This window comes from Wyeomyia smithii, chromosome 2 (genome assembly GCF_029784165.1).
Source record: "Wyeomyia smithii strain HCP4-BCI-WySm-NY-G18 chromosome 2, ASM2978416v1, whole genome shotgun sequence".
Classification (NCBI taxonomy): domain Eukaryota; kingdom Metazoa; phylum Arthropoda; class Insecta; order Diptera; family Culicidae; genus Wyeomyia; species Wyeomyia smithii.
Genome location: NC_073695.1, coordinates 46003657 through 46020442, shown reverse-complemented (window position 1 = coordinate 46020442; position 16786 = coordinate 46003657). Strand labels below are relative to the sequence as shown.

Sequence of the window (16786 nt, the reverse complement as noted above, 5' to 3'; positions counted from 1 at the left end):
CTGCTTCACAGGGATCAAAGTAATTTCACTGAAGGGAAAGGCTTCGAAATTAATATAGGGATTCCTCCAATCGGATTTGTCAACTTCACCGTGATGCCGAGCGAATTCACGGTAAATTTCATCACTGAGTTTTCCCTCCTTATTTATATTCTTAAGAGATCGTGACGTACAAACGGTACGATAGCAGGGAAAAAAAAGCTTCCTCAGATCTAACATGTTGCTAGGCGGCGAGAGGGACCTACGTGGAACGGATATAATCCTATTACTGGAAAATTATTGACATAACTGTCATAATATGGCCATTCTATTTTTACCTTTTTTCTCGTACAGGGGAAAGATCCGGCGGATGGAAATAACGCGAATCATTTTCAACATAGTTGCACATCGTGCTCAAGAATGTGACTGCTACTTTCATCGTTCGTTCGGTTCTACATTTTTCTTTTTCCGGACTCTTATCCCGATTGTCCTTTCTATTCGTCTTTTAATGCAGAAAATTTCCCTTGAGCACGCACGCCTCTGCGTGGGCGCCGCTCGTGATACTTAATTTTCTAGTAAGGAGGTGAGAGATCGCTACGACAAGTAGGTATGTACAGCGTTAAAGAAAAGCCCTTCATCAGCATTATCATCATCAACGATGCTCGATGCTCTTTTTTTTATTCGGTTCCATTATTCAATTTTTGTTCCACTTCCTGGTTCTCTTAGTTGCTATATATAAAAAAGTATTATTTTAATATCGTTGTCGCCCGGACAGAGTCCTACGGTGAGGGCCGGATTTCTTATCTGCCCTGTCACTTCTGGGGGCACACAAAATCCAAGCCCTGATTTATAACTCATCGCGTTCATTCGAAAGTAATTTTTCTTCTGTGAGCTTCATTCGGTCATCATTAAGGTATATATTTATATCTATCGGTTTGCCGAACAAAGAATTTCCCCCCATGCACCTAAAGCATCACGTCAGTTGTTTCGACAGAGCGGAAGAAAACCGACCCCGTAGAAGAGTGTATTATGAAAAATGTCAAGTATTTTAGTACTCATTCTCCCAGTTCTCGCGGCAGAATTGTGTCGATGTGAGGCGCATTCATTCGGACACGCGTCGCCCGTGTTAGTAGTAAGACAGCAGAAATAAAATGGTAAGTTATGGTGGCCCGGTCCGGGGTTCAAGGTTTTTCACCGTCAGCGGAAGTGCTGTCCTTGCTGCGCTTTTCGAACCAGCGCCGAGGATGCCGCTGCGGTTGACCTCCGTAGTCATCCCGCTGATGGTGGCTGACAGCATTGTCCCAGGATGAGTAGTAGCGCAGCAGATTGTCTGAAAGGTAGGAAGAAAAAAAAAACCCGTTGTGGTTAATTTTTTATAAATAGATCAATTTATTTGATTTAGTATAGTTTCAGTGCGATGCTGCAACAGGGGAATACGGAGCATATTACTAATCACTGCTGTTTTCGTTCCAATATTTTTTTCTAGAATTTCTTATAGCCTAAGCCAGTATTATTGAAAGATAATTAAAAAAATTTCGATTTTATATAATGATAATTGATCAAAATATCACCATCTGGTTCAGGAACGTTTCCCAAGTACTTGAAAATCTGCTTAGTTGATTGTTCAAATAAATACGTACTGTAACGTCTGTGCTGCTGCTCAATGGCCATCTGGTCCGGGTTGGGTGCCCTCTCGAGTTCCTGCAGGTGGCGCTGGAGCACGTGTTGCTGATGACGCAGCCGTGCCAGCTTCTGCCTAACACGAACATTTTTCACCACACAGCCCTGCGGAATATGCAGCTAGAGATGGGACGAGAACAGAAAAACGAAAAAAAAATATCAAAAACTAGCGTCTTGAAATGAAAAGTATGTTCGATACTAGATTACGGGCTTTTGTTAGAAAATAGTAGCATGCAGCTAAGCGGAATGTGATGGCTGCTGAGTGAATTAGTTCCTATTATATTGTTTTATTTTTTGTATTTAACACTTACCTTTTGATACCGTTAGACATGTCGGTAGTCAAGTTGTGCTGGAATCATACCACTTCGAAGGGCATACGTTTTGTTAGGAACTGAATGAGGCTTAATTTTAGCCTGAACCAGTTTCCACTAGACCTAACACATACTCGTATATGAGTTAACGGCGAGTGAATGTCAATCAACGGTAGTAAAATCCCAAGAAGATCACAGCCTGAGGAAATATGCAATGCAACCGTGCAGTTTACTCTATGTCTATGAATGCTGGTCGACGCTAAAACCAATTCATTCGCAGAATGTCGTCAGCAGCGATGACGGTGTACAACACAATCTGCCGCCACGTGTCACGGAGAGAAATTGCTTTCAGTTCAAATGTCGAGCGCACCTAGCCGGGAAATGTTGCCACCTGTTCCAGGGTTGAGGTTCTGTAACCGCAAGTCAAGATTTATGTTTCTCGCATGGATTAATTGAATGTTGCGATACTAGTCCTAGTTCCCGACAATACTAATGCAATCATTTCAAAATTTGCATCACGATATTATCATTCCATTCAGCCTTTCGCATTCAAGGCTATAATTATTTGCGTTGTTTATCAAAGTTCGGAAACGCTCCGCGGAACTGGATCGATGAACAGGAATTAATTCATTCTCTAACATTTGTTTCTCGCATAGTGAAAGCCAAATCACGAAAAAAAAATAATATGGAAACAATCTTGACGAATTCCGCTATCCGAAACTGGCGTCAGGCCTTATGCCCCATATAAATAAGTTAGAGGTTATGGTATTAGTACTAAGATCTAAATTCGAGCCTATTGATGACCAATATATTTTCAAAACTGCTTCCAAAAAAATATATTTTTTTTTGAAAATTTTAAGTTTTTTAGTTTTAAGTTTGAACAACCGTCGTGATTAAAAAATACTAATAGCACAAAACGACGTCACTAGCTTATAGAAACATCTTTGAAATGTTTCAGTCGAATTTTTGCCACGTTTTGCTTGGAATCGTCATATACATTCATTCTAAGTACCTGTTGAAGCACTTTTTTTCCCTAGTGATTTTCAGTTTGCCGAAGTTAAATCAAACAAAATTGTTAACAAATTTGTTTTTGAATTCTTTGTTTCTCTTTTGGTCAAGTATTATCACCATAAATAAGCAAAATATTAATTTTTAAACAACCAAAATATTCTTCTATCCAAACTTTTCCACTTTCTTTTTTTTCCACACTTTCTTTCACTTGCTCCACAGCAATTTCACGGAAATTGTTCCGGAAATTCAGATATTTAAAATTTACATTTGTAGTTCTGATTAAACTTTGTATGTGTTTTCGATTAGCGGATGCGAACAAGCCTGAATCCCGGATTTAGGAAACATTTCATTGCAATAGACTTGTTACGCTTCGTAAAGAAATGACGAGAAAAAGTCGCCGATAGGCAAATAAAATATTGTGGAAGGGTATTTGACTAATAAAAAAAGGAAAATTGACTAATAAAAAAAGGAAAATAAATAAAAAGGGAATAATAATTAACAAAAAATTTTGAAGCGTTTTGTTTTTGTGCAAACTTAGAATGACATAATTTAAATGGACAAACAGATTATTGAGGTTTAAAGATTGCAGGACACAAAATAGGGGAAAAAAATACAAACACAGAGTAGAAGAATCATGAAATAATGACTAAAGATTTGGAAAAATTTCAACGAAATAAAAGCATTCTTTGCAAAGTGGCTTGGGACAAATAAAATTTCAAAGGCACCAAGACAAGTAGGGAAAGGGTCTCCTTGCAGAGAAGACGAAACTAGAATAATATATATTTAATAATAAAAACGACGAATGAAACTAGGAACGTGAGAGAGTTAAGGGAATGAACGCTTCCAGTGTGAATGAGATGAGAAATTCCACAGAAAAACGGGCAATCAATTTAATCGACCATTTTTGATTTGGCTGAAACTTTGCATAGATGTTCCTATAGACAAAAGATGCTATTTTGTGCTACTTGCTTAATTTTTTTGAAACACGACTTATTTTTGAGAAGCTATTGAAAAATGAAATTATTTTTTCGAGAGAAATTTTTTTTGTTGAAGGACAAAATTGTTAATTAAAATTTTTCCGAAAACACTATGTCAATATTTTAAAAATATTAAAAATATTTTTACAGTCAAAACGGTTTGTTTGCTTGGCACAGTGTCTTTGACAAAGTTGTAGATATTAATTTTTTCTTTTCTTAAAAATATGCCCTGTGGAAAAAAAACAAAATTTTTTTTTCAAAATATTATAACCTTTTTTTTCTTGATTTCTCCATGAACGGACCAGTTTCATTGTTTTGGTAATCTTTTGTTGTTTTTATAATAAAAAAATAAATTTAAAAAAATGAACTTTTTTAGGTAAATAATTTTTAATTTTCATTTTAACTTTTTTTTCAAAAAAACAATTTTTTTTAGTGTGTATATTTTTTTGCAAAGACAAGATTGTTATCTACAACTTTGCCGGAGACGTCATACCGATCAAACAAACTGTTTTGGCCCTAAAATGGTATCTTTTGCCCAGTTAGTATGTAGGACGGAAACACGGACCGAGACGACAGCATAATTAAAGAATTTTTGCAAATCGATTTAATAAAAAAGTTTAAAAGTAAAAGATAGCATGTAGGGTAAGGAACGACTTAAGCAGTGGTGCCCGTTTAAATCAGTCGAAGAAAACAGGCCTCAAACTTCTGAATTTTGATCAATATCGACAATTTCAATGATGGAAACGAAAACTTTGATTGTCTAGCTCTCTTACGAATATAAGAAATACCGTTAATCACAAAGAAATCTGTGAACAAACATCATTCGAAACAAATCGAACTAAATTGCAGCCATTCAGGAGCCACTCCGGGTGCGAAAAAAATACGCCTGCAAAACAGATGGAAACTACTTAAAATAGGTTCGGGGTAATAGGGATAGCGTCCCTAAACTGGTAACTTTAATTGATTATTGTTAAAGTTTGCTAACTTAGTTCTATAATCTGAAAACAAGTTCCGACAGAAAAAAAAGATAGAGAACAGACTTCTGTTTGAATGCCACTCAACACATTTCGAGCATTTTGTCTCAAGACATAGGCGATTCCTAAAGCTGCCTAAAATATGTTCCCTACCCTAGTTGCGATGGAAAAAATATAAATGTTTAAATAAAAAAATGCCACGACGAGCAACAAATCTTAACGAAGAGGCAATGAGAAAGAAAATGTTTGGTACCGCATTAATAGTGTGAGTAATAATAATATCACACGAAAAACAGCCAATTGAAATCCACCAAAGTAATAATGCAATAGGGTAACTGACGGCTTCGTCAGGTGATATGTATTGTGGGCAGGATTCAGTTTGCCAAGCTCTACCGATTTCATTCCACTCAGAAACTCAATGTATGTTAACATACCTTGAAAAATTAAACTGGCACTTTCACACATCTAGATATTTCACCCGGCCGATGAAAACTTTCACGAATCACATCTTCGCCGCTAGCTATATTGGGTTACGATTTTCTCGAGAAATATACACTCGTTCACCCTCAAAAAACCTTAGTTCCGTCGCATTCGCGAAAGCAAATAACTTATGCATTTTGAACACTTACGATTAATGGAGGATACGGGATGAATAAAACTTCAATTTATCCAACACATCCAACAGGTTGGTTTACTTCGTCAGCAGACAGCACGGCATGTTGCTGGTATTTTTGTTGCCAGAACAAAAGGAAACTGTTTTTGTTGCAAAACGTGCCGTATCCTTTTTTGAATAGAAATTATGACATGTGAAACCATGTTTTGATGTATATTGAATTGCAAAAACCTTATCTGGTTTATTTTTTTTAACCATTAACCTTATCTGAAATTTATATGATTGATTTCAGGTATAAACAAAAGGAATTCTGGAGTAAAATTCATTGCATAACTGAATAATGTAACCCTATTTGATCAACAGTAGTAAGAAAAGAAAAGAAAAAAAATACTTTAACAAAAAATAAAAAATAGGCCGAGAAAAAAAACTAGAACTGCGTTTTTGTTTAGCCTACCACATAGGGATGTAAATAGGAAAACTATTAACGAAAAATGTCCCTTTTTAAATGCTTATAAATCGGTTTATTTTAGACCGATTTCCTTGATTCTTGCATCAATTGATTGGAAAATTAGAGAAAGGTGTTGATTGATTTTGCTAACTATTGTACTATTGAAAATTGTCAAGCCCTGTTGAAACGAAAATTACGTCTTCTGATTGGTCGCTTGCTGCCCTTCCCTAAAAAGGTCGAGAGAATAGTATAACTGGTTAGCCGCATCGCAGCGAATTGAGGAAGCAGCAGCAGCGGGTTGCGCCAGTAAACAAATCACATCACGTATCTAAGCAGCAGCGAGGTAGCACCAAACGTCTCGATATGCCAGTTAAGGGCTTCGGCCTCCTTCCCGCAAAGAAGTTTTGCTTTATCTTGGCAACAACACATTCTGTGCTGAATCCAAGAAAATACAATCTGTCGCGGCCGTCCTATTTACTGAATACGAAAACAGCTTTTACAGATTTTGAACAGCAAAATGCCTTTCTCAAGGCAAATAAACAAGTAATTGAAGGTTAATAATTTTTTGGCAATAACATAAGCACTCTGTGCTGGATCCTAGCAATCAAATTCTGTCGCGATCATGAAACTACCTAATCCCCCCCACTGTTGGGGCAGCACAAAGGCTGCGACCCGCATAACCGATTTTGAACAACAAACTGCCCTGTTCTATGAGAACGCCTTAACAAAGGTGATTAATTCGACTGTACAGGAATAAATTGAGTCGATTCAATCAATCAACATGAACAGAATTTCATCGTCTCCCAGCTGCTCAGTTGCAACATGATTAGGGACGTTGCGATACCATCGACACTAACACAGAATCGATCCTTCTGCTTCCGATACTTTAATATTTGGTATAGATGTTTATCCAACGATACCAGAGGGGATTCACTGCTGTCAAATTTCATATATGTGTGCGTTATCGCAGATCAACTCTGGTCCATGATGTTTGTAACTAGATAACAATAATGGGGGAAAAAATCACTACACAACACATTCATGAAAGTTTTCCGCGGTTTCTCGAGTTTGATGAAAAAACGTTCCAATTTTATAATATTTCACATCGATCAACTTCATGTCCTGAAAGAACAAAAACCAAAACAAACGCCATGCTGCCGAATATGTTGGTTACACGATGTTTGTCAGATAGATCCCCCCTGAACGATACTTCATCATACTGAGAGATGTGCTCAGTATCGGAAAAAATCAAAACAACCTAAAGAAGAACGAACGAAACAGAGAATTTACTGTTTCTTGTGCCATTTTGTTGCATCGTATGCATGCCATCTCATCAGCGAGGCCAATTTAACATAAATTTCTCTAGATTAACCTACGGGAAAGATCCTCTTCTACGGTGTTCCGAAGGTCAAATCCACTGAGCCATTATAAATAAATTAATTATAAAGGAAAAGCGTAATCGCCCTTCGGTATCTACAGAAGCTGGTGTAAATGAAAATAAACGGTTTAATTGTATTAAAAGTTTTCATCTTGAGGAAATAATAATAAAAAAGAATTACGATTTTTATTTTAAATGAACTGGTATCGCACAACGTTACATGTAGGTATCGATACCTTACCCAAGTAACACACTTTTTTTTAAGGGGGGGAATTGTTAGTAGCTTAAGTATTTATGATAAATATTAGTAAGTCATGAGTATGTGTGTCCAATCACAAATGATGACTTCTCAACACTGTTGAAAATTTGTAATTTTAATTGTTACGATTTGTTTGCTTTCGCAATTAGGACTTATCGTTCGTAGGGATTTAAACCTATTTGTCAGAATAGGGGAAGTAAGCTTATAACTAACTTAATTGCTAACTTATTGGCTATAAAGAGAGCTTATCGTAGCAATTGAAGGTTGCAACGATTTTTGACGAAAATTGTTAATAATTTTATTTGACATAGCTTCTAATGGTTCAACACCAGTAAGTCTATGTAATTCGAGTGTACCTAACCAAGGAGGACGCTTCAAAATCATTTTCAGAATTTTATTCTGAATCCTTTTGAGCGTTTTCTTCCTTGTTGAACAGCAACTTGACCAGATCGGTACAGCATAAAGCATTGCTGGTCTAAAAATTTGTTTGTAAATCAAAAGTTTGTTCTTTAAACAAAGTTTAGAATTCCTGTTAATGAGAGAATATAGACATCTCGTATATTGGATGCACTTGGCTTGTATACTTTCAATGTGCTCTTTGAAAATATGTTTTTTATCGTAAATTAGTCCCAAGTACTTAACCTTGTCAGACCAACCAACCAACCAACCAATAACCCCATTCATCTTGACAACGTGATTATTGTTTGGCTTGAGGAAAGAAGCCCTAGGCTTATGCGGAAAAACTATCATTTGAGTTTTAGAAGCATTGGGAGAGATTTTCCACTTCTGCAAGTAGGAAGAAAAAATATCTAAACTTTTCTGCAATCGACTGCATATGACACGAAGACTTTTTCCTTTTACGGAAATGCTTGTGTCATCGCAAAACAATGACTTTGTGCATCCTGGAGGCAAATCAGGAAGATCTGAAGTGAATATGTTTTACAGGACTGGACCCAAGACTGAACCTTGAGGTACACCTGCTCTGACAGGAAATCTATCAGATTCTGAATTCTGATAGACAACCTGCAGAGTTCGATCAGTAAGATAATTTTTTAAAATTTTGATTAGGAAAATTGGAAAATTAAAAGTTTGCAATTTCGCAATCAAACCTTTACGCCAAACACTGTCGAATGCTTTTTCTATGTCTAAAAGAGCAGCTCCAGTGGAATAACCATCAGATTTGTTAGCTCGTATCATATTAGTAACTCTGAGCAATTGATGAGTAGTGGAATGCCCATGGCGAAATCCGAACTGTTCATCTGCAAAAATTGAATTTTCGTTGATGTGTGACATCATTCTGTTAAGAATAATTCTCTCAAACAGTTTACTTATCCGGTTTTAAAATTGGAGTAATTTTTGCATTTTTCCATAATTTGGGAAAATATGCAATTTTGAAGCAGCAATTGACAATTTTCACTAAAAATTCCATTGTGCTCTCAGGGAGATGTTTGATTAGTATATTAAAGATTCCATCGACACCAGGTGCTTTCATATTTTTGAATTTTTTAATAATTGATTTTACTTCATTCGAGTTAGTTTCAATTATTTCTGCAGGTAAAAAATTCTGGGAAGAAATTTAATCAAATTGACGTGTGACTTCATTTTCAATTGGACTCACAAAATTCAAATTTGAGTTATGAACGCTCTCAAACTGCTGAGCAAGTCTTTGAGCCTTTTGTTCTTTCTTTCTTTTGATCTTTTAAAACTGGAATAGGCTTTGAAGGTTTCTTAAGAATCTTCGACCACTTTCAAAAGGGTTTTGAATATGGTTCCAATTTTTCAACTTTAGTCTCAAAATTTTGATTTCTCAGAAGAGTAAATCTATGTTTAATCTCTTTCTGTAAATCTTTATAAATAGTTTTAAAAACAGGGTCACGAGAACGTTGATATTGACGTCTGCAGACATTTTTCAAACGAATTAGAAGTTGAAGATTTTCGTTAATTATTGGTGAATCAAATTTCACTTGAGCCTTCGGAACAGAATAATTCCTGGCGTCGACAATTGCATATTTTACTGCTTCCAAAGCGGAATCAATATTCACTTCGTTTTGCAAATCGAGCTCATTATTGAAATTTCTCTCAATATGAGTTTTATATCTTTCCCAATTGGCTTTGTTATAATTAAAAACAGAGCTCATATGGTTTAAAACTGATTCATGTGATAGGAAAAATTATTGGAAGATGGTCACAATCAGAATCAGCATGTGTGATCAATTCACTGCATACATGACTTCGATCTGTTAGTACCAAATCGATTGTTGTCTCACAGAAGAAAAGCATGTAGGACTATTCGGAGACAAAATAGAATAGTATCCTGAAGAACAATCATTGAATAAAATTCTACCATTGGAATTACTTTGAGAATTATTCCATGATCGATGTTTAGCCGATTAGAAGAAAATTCGAACGATTTCTGGTGAGTTTTTGTAAATCACCTTTAAAATAATTTTTGTGCTCGCGTGTGCATTGGAAGGGTAAATATGCTGCGGCAATGAATAAAATCCCAAGTTCAGTTTGAACTTCAATTCCCAAAGTTTCAATAACTTTCGTCTCAAGATGGGGAAGAGCACGATGTTTGATTCGGCGATGAATAACAATTGCAACTCCACCGCCGGAACCCTGAATCCTATCATATCTATGAACCACGTAATTGGGATCATATTTTAATTTTATGTTAGGTTTCAAAAATGTTTCAGTAATAATTGCAATATGCACATTATTTACTGTTAAAAAATTAAAAAGCTCATTCTCATTGGCCTTCAATGAGCGAGCATTCCAATTTAATATTTTAATTGTTTTATTTAAAATCATTGCTAAATTTTAAATTAGAAACAATTTTAATAGTAAAATTTGTGCCTATTTGAATGGCTTCAAACATTGATTTTGCCTGCAACATGGCGTGCATGAGATCGAACATTGCCTGCTGCAGAAAAGAAAGTTTACCTGTCGTAATAGGCCCCAGGCAGTTGACATTAGAAAAAATATTTTCGGCAGCAATATTAGCTGGAGTAATAGGTGTACAATCATTTTCTAGCGTGTTTTGCTTACCCATATTAACGGTCATTTTCGAACTACCAACATACCCAAGTAACACACGTTGGTATAGAATAGTTGACGTTACCTATTTCATGATCAATATCATCAGAAAAGCGCAAAACATGAAGGCTAGTAGAACAAGTACCGATAACTGCATAAAAGCAAGCCAACTTGATATAATTGAGTGGCAAAATACATCTCGAGTACTGATACGGCAATGCGCAAATCTGATGCTATGACAACTGTTAACCAGCGCATGCGCAAATGTGTTGTGTCTGCGCAGTGCAACTAGATCGGCAATTTCTTTTTCAGTGGCAGTTTTAATCTATCTTCTATCTATCTATCTATCAATCTTCTTCTATTTATATAAAAGAGAAGTTTTGTATGTATGTATGTATGTATGTTCCAGCATAACTCTTGAATGCCTGAACCGATTTCAACCAAACTTAGCTTACGTGTTCTTTGTACAAAGGAAGTGGTCATAGAAATATTGGAGAGGGGGAGGGGTCACGCTTAAAGAAGGAGGGGGTCAAAAGTAATAAATTTTCATACATAATGGTAACCTTTCATTGAAATTTGATGATTTTCGGGTTCTTGGCCATATTTGGAGGCCGGAAGTTGATGTCCATTTTCAATGCAAGATGGCGACTTCCGGTTTCTAGGAAGCCATTTAAAGCTGTGGAAAACGCTAACAAATCCCCCAATGTTGGTATTTACGGAGCAAAAATGACTCTTAAGAACCGGTTATCGGTGTTTGACGATACTTTGAAACTTGGGTTGCCGACTTCCGGTTTCTGGAAATCTGCGAAAATTAATAATTGAATCATATACTTGGCAATATGGGTATTTTCGGAATCGAAATGACGTCGTCATACGAAAATCGATCATATATTTCCAAATATTGGCCTTTCGTGCAAATGTTTCTAGAGAAGTGTTCTAAAACATCCAACCTGCTTTGATCCGTTTTTGGAACGATTTCTTGACATATTTCTTGCATAATTCAATAACGGAGAGTCCAATCTAGCGTTTTGGATAAAAACATGTTTGGAAAAGTTGCTGAAGCTCTATTACCGAATGAAAATTTGGTTAAGAGCAAATAAGATAAGAGCTTCTAAAATCCAGCTATTTATTTAAAAAAAAATTGTATGCATGTATGTATGTTCCAGCATAACTCTCGAATGATTGTACTGATTTCAACCAAACTTAGCAGACGTGTTCTTTGTACAGAGGAAGTGGTCATAGAAATATTGGGAAGAGGAAGGAGCAACCCCCAAAGGAGGAGGGGGTCTTAATTGGTTAGAAAATCAAGTTTTTTTCATGCATTATGTGAACTTTCTGAATGAATACGATAGTTTTTAGGCCTTTGGTCACGTCTGGAGACCGAAAAATTGATTTCCAGAGACCGGAACATGATGTCAAAAAGAGAAAGGGGCATCTATCAAAGACACAGGGGGTCTTAATTTATAAGAAAGTCAAGTCTTTTAGTGCCCAATGGGAACTCCTTGAAAAGGTACGATAACTTTCATGCCCTCGGTCGGTCATAGCCAGAATCCAGAATCCAAACATTCGTGTTCGACGCAAATTTTTGAATCGTACTTGGCGGATTACATTTTCTAGAAAGGTTACTAGACTACAGACGTAATATTGAAACGTTGTTTTGAAATCAATTCTGCGATTTCTGCTTTTTGTCAAGCTGTGTAAAACTGAGTAAAATGGTTAAATAATGTAAATATTTCTAGAAATAGAACTATGTTCAGAAAGTGACGACACCCGTTGTCAAAGCTATTTTCAAATTCAAGAAGAAAAATATTCAAATACTCCCTGATATAGGATTCATAGGCTAGAGCTGACTCCCCAAAACCGAAAACTGGTGTCCGAAAGTTTGGTATAGTGAGGTTTGTTTTTCTGCATTGGAAGTGATTCAAAACTTGAGGAAAATGTGGAAATAGTCCCCTTATCTCCAAATTGTTAATTAATTCATGAAGACTGATGTTCAACTATAAGGATGATATTGATATTGTTTACACAAAAAAGTAAGACGAAAAGACATAGCAAGCAATAATTTTAACTATCAGAGGTGAGCTTAGGCTATTGACTATGTAATTTCAGTGTAATTTGAGTTTATTGTAAGTTAATCGATACTGTCGAAGATGCCGATGAGGAAATCCATTTTCCGCATCGATTGTTAATCAACGAAAAAGGTGGTATATAAGAAAGTTTATAACTAAAATAGAAATATTATTTGAAACGATGGGTTGGAAAAAATATATGGAAAAATAGAAAAGTATAGAAAAAGCAGAAATTTTTACACGAGCAAGGCCGGGTACATTCAGCTAGTTGATTATAAAATGATGACAAAAAATAATATTCAACCTTTCAAAAAGAGTTGTTTCTTTCGCTGGAATATTGAAATTGTTTTCGCATAGTTTCAACGTTATCTGGATATAAAATCTAACAAAACTAGAAAACGTTGTTAGATATACAATAACAAAAATATGAAGTGCTATTGGTTACACTGCAAGCGTTTTGTTTATCTTTTGATGGCGCCCGCCCACTTGACCCGCTTCGAAAAAATGTAGAAATCGTTCGTATAGTTAATAATAATAATTTGATCAAGTATTTTTAAGTTGGGTGTTAAATGCTACGACTATTGTACTAAGGAAAAGCATTTTACAAGTACGTAGTGTTGTTATTAGATGGTGTAATGTCTTACGAAAAGACCAAGTGATAGTGATGGTCATTCTTGAACTCATGTTATCAAAAACATCTAAAAAAAAACAGAAAAAACGAGCTTGTTTTCGAAATGCGGTTGTATTACTGATGAAAAACAACTTTAAACACAATATAAAAACACAAGTTTTCAATTGCGCTTTTAGTACACTTGAATGACTACTTTCGTTGTTACTTATTTTCTAACATGTTTTGTGTGTTACTTGGGTAGCCTCAATACTATCGGAATATCAATAAATGCTCTTGATACAAGTATCGATTCTAAGTATCGATGTTGAATAGTATCGCAACGTCCCTAAACATGATGAAAATGCAACACGCAACAGCGAGCAAACGAAATCGCTTGATGTTACAAACCGCAACACGATACAGGTGAAAATCGTTGCGTGTGTAAGAGCACCATCGGTGTTTATTCGCTGTATATAAAAAAATCAAATGCGAATTCGTCCAAAGAACATTAAAGAATGGTAAAACTGAACAGAAAGGCGTGGCCTATTTCATAGCATCCTTCGGCTATAAAAGAGTGTTTGAAAAATTGTACCTGCCTTGTTATCGGGTCTATCGATTGGATCGTAACGGTTCCAATGGAGTAGGAGTCGCTATAGCAATAAAAAACAACATTGCCTGTCGTTTGTTGCCTTCTTTTCGGTTGAAACTTGTGGAAGCCATCGGTGTCGAGGTCAACACATCTCTCGGTTTAATCAACATTGTAGCAGCATAATGTCCGAGGTAAGCAATTATCATCATCAATTACTATTTACTTTTTACGAAATGATTTAGCAAAGTTAACACGACGTCGATAAAAATTTATAATTGCTGGTGATCTCAACGCCCGACGAGATCTTTGGGGAAACCTAAGGCGAAATCGCAATGGAATCATATTAGCTAAGGATTTGGACTGTGGACTATACAAAATTCTGGCTCCCGACTCACCAACAAGACATTCTAGTTCAGGGGTACACACCGTGCTGGATATCTTTTTGACAAACTTAAGCAACAACTACGTTCCAACCACCTTCGATGAGCTCTCATTTGACCATTATCCGGTGGCTTTATCTCTGGGAGCAGCTGCTGATTCGGCGCATACTAAAATACTACGCAACTAACGTCGAGCCAACTGGGAATAGTTTCAACGTATTGTGGATCAACGCGTTTCCTCGGGACAACTGCTACAGTCATACCTCGATATAAGCAAAAACATCATATAAAGAAGACTGGGAACTCTGCCTGAGATTGAGCGACAGTTTTGGCAGTGCAGTCTGTTGAGTAAAAGTGGTACTGACGCATGCTAGTGTGTATGCTGGCGATGCGAGTGCAAGCCGAGCGCACAGACTGGACCACATCATTGACCCGCGCAAGTAAGTTCCGTTACATACTGAACGCCTTATGCTTAAGCGTTACAGTACACTCACTACCAGGCCTTGCTGAGTGTACTGCAACGCTTGGTGCTTGATTCATACAGTACGCAAAATGCAGCGTTGCAATTTTTATGCTCGTCACTCCAGCTGTTTCCAGTAGGAGCCCAAGTAGGCCATACATGTAAATACACACATAGAAGTAAGTATTTCGGCAATTGCATTTGCCTATAAAAGCGAATCGATTTTAATAAAGAATAAGATTAGTCAATTAGCATTCCGCAACGACTGGTCTACTCCAGTTCGTCTCACCGGAAAAGCTACGAACAACAAAGAGGTCTTATCATTGCGAACGGGTTGACTTTCGTTGACTCCGTCACCGCTATAAGAGAAACCTCCCGAAGTTCCGCAGGTTGTTTCACATCAAGATTGTATAATCTGAAAAGTTTGTTAAATTACGACCAGTTTATTGAAATGGAGTGCGCTGTTTGATTTGACGCTTGTCATTTATATGGGATCGATCCAGAGATGCCAGTCTTCTTGATATGATGTTTTTGATATAAGACTCAAGAATGAAAATCGATTGATCACAAGTCTGAGCAGTAAAATACTACACCTATTTATTTGATATTTTCATTTCGATGTTTTTCCTCTTTCTTATTATTCATATCATTCTCATTCGTAACTCGATCGTTGATTTAATAGAAGGTTTTCGCTACACTGGAAACAGTGTCAAAACGGCAAACATACCGATAAAACTGTGCTATCACACCTAGAGACAGAAGAGCGAATCCAACCCTGTCCAAGATGCGAGATCGTCCCATCAAACCAGCAACAGTGATCATCTGATGAACTAACCGACACCGGCCGGCGACCGTTACTGGCGACGCTCATTCACCGATGACGGCGTCGTCGTGATATTAAATGTGGTTTGGTCAGCGTCAGCAAACCTACGAACGGTCTAATAATTCTGTCGTCGAAACGGCAGAAAGCAGAAAACCGTGCTCCTTCAGAGCTGCATTGCATTGTTAGCAAGCCATCCAGGTTGTAATGGATGGGATTCGAGGGGGTGTTGTTGATGGTGCTTGACTTCGTCCCACCGCGGCTAGTAGTTTGCTTGCACAAAGCGATGATATGTCACCGGTGCAGCCGGAGTTGATTGTTTTCCCGTGGTTGAGTTGGAATTCCGAAACCTGGCTTCGGGTGATCAAGGTTAGTGGTAGGAGAGTAGAAGAGAGGTAATATAATTGCCAACAAACCACACACACGCTGACATACTATACACAACACACATTCAATTCAGGAACAGCGATTCGCGACAGGGATAGTATGGTGTGCGGGGAGCCTTCATTCGGTTCGGTGGAAATAGTTAATTGCCAACTATAAGATAGCCGGTCAATGGTCAATGGGTGGTTGCATCGATAAAGTAAGACCACGGTCACACTTGACTGCGCCTGGGTCTGGGCTTGATGTTATGATTTATTAGACCACAAATTGTGCCAACTTCAGCAGTTTATTTAATTTAGCCCTTACATTACGAGAGGTGAGCAGGCTACCAGGTGGGTAACATTAATGCGCTCTGCACGATTGGGCAGCGTCGAAGGGTCGCTTCATAGCTTGACAGGAAATGGAAAGTGCGAAACGAGGATAAGTCGAATAAATGAAAAATATTAAGCCGGGCTAATATACTGCGCATTACGTGACAGCAGTTTGGTACGTGTTGAGCATAATAATGTTGGTTCGTTTATGGAGAATTAACTGCCCCACCAGGAGTGCATTTAATTGCCATTTTTCGAATATGATTTGATTAAAATTCCCCCAGGTGGTATTATTTTGGAAATTTCATCTCCGTTTAAAATTCCTTTGACACACGAATTCAATTGTCTCCAACAGAGCAGGAGGTTTAATTAGTTGAATGACAAATTAGAAACCGATTCATTAAACACGGTTCGTTGAATTTCACATAACCTTCAGACACCGGTCGGTCCAAGAAAGAGCAGGAAGGAAGGAGTGGAAAATTTGCCGGCGGTGTCAAAGT

General features: G+C 37.1%; 1 protein-coding gene across 2 annotated transcripts in view; it reads right to left on the bottom strand.

Moving 5' to 3' along the window:
• Positions 1-611: 611 nt before the first annotated feature.
• LOC129726057 (fibrillin-1) overlaps positions 612-16786 on the bottom strand; it is a 238438-nt gene continuing 222263 nt past the window's right edge. For both annotated transcript variants that reach the window (XM_055682623.1, XM_055682624.1), the window contains 2 exons: positions 1617-1776; positions 612-1306 (listed from right to left, as the gene is read on the bottom strand). In XM_055682623.1, the coding sequence (XP_055538598.1) occupies positions 1158-1306; positions 1617-1776 (309 nt within the window). In that variant the 3' untranslated portion in view covers positions 612-1157. The remainder of the gene's footprint in view (positions 1307-1616; positions 1777-16786) is intronic.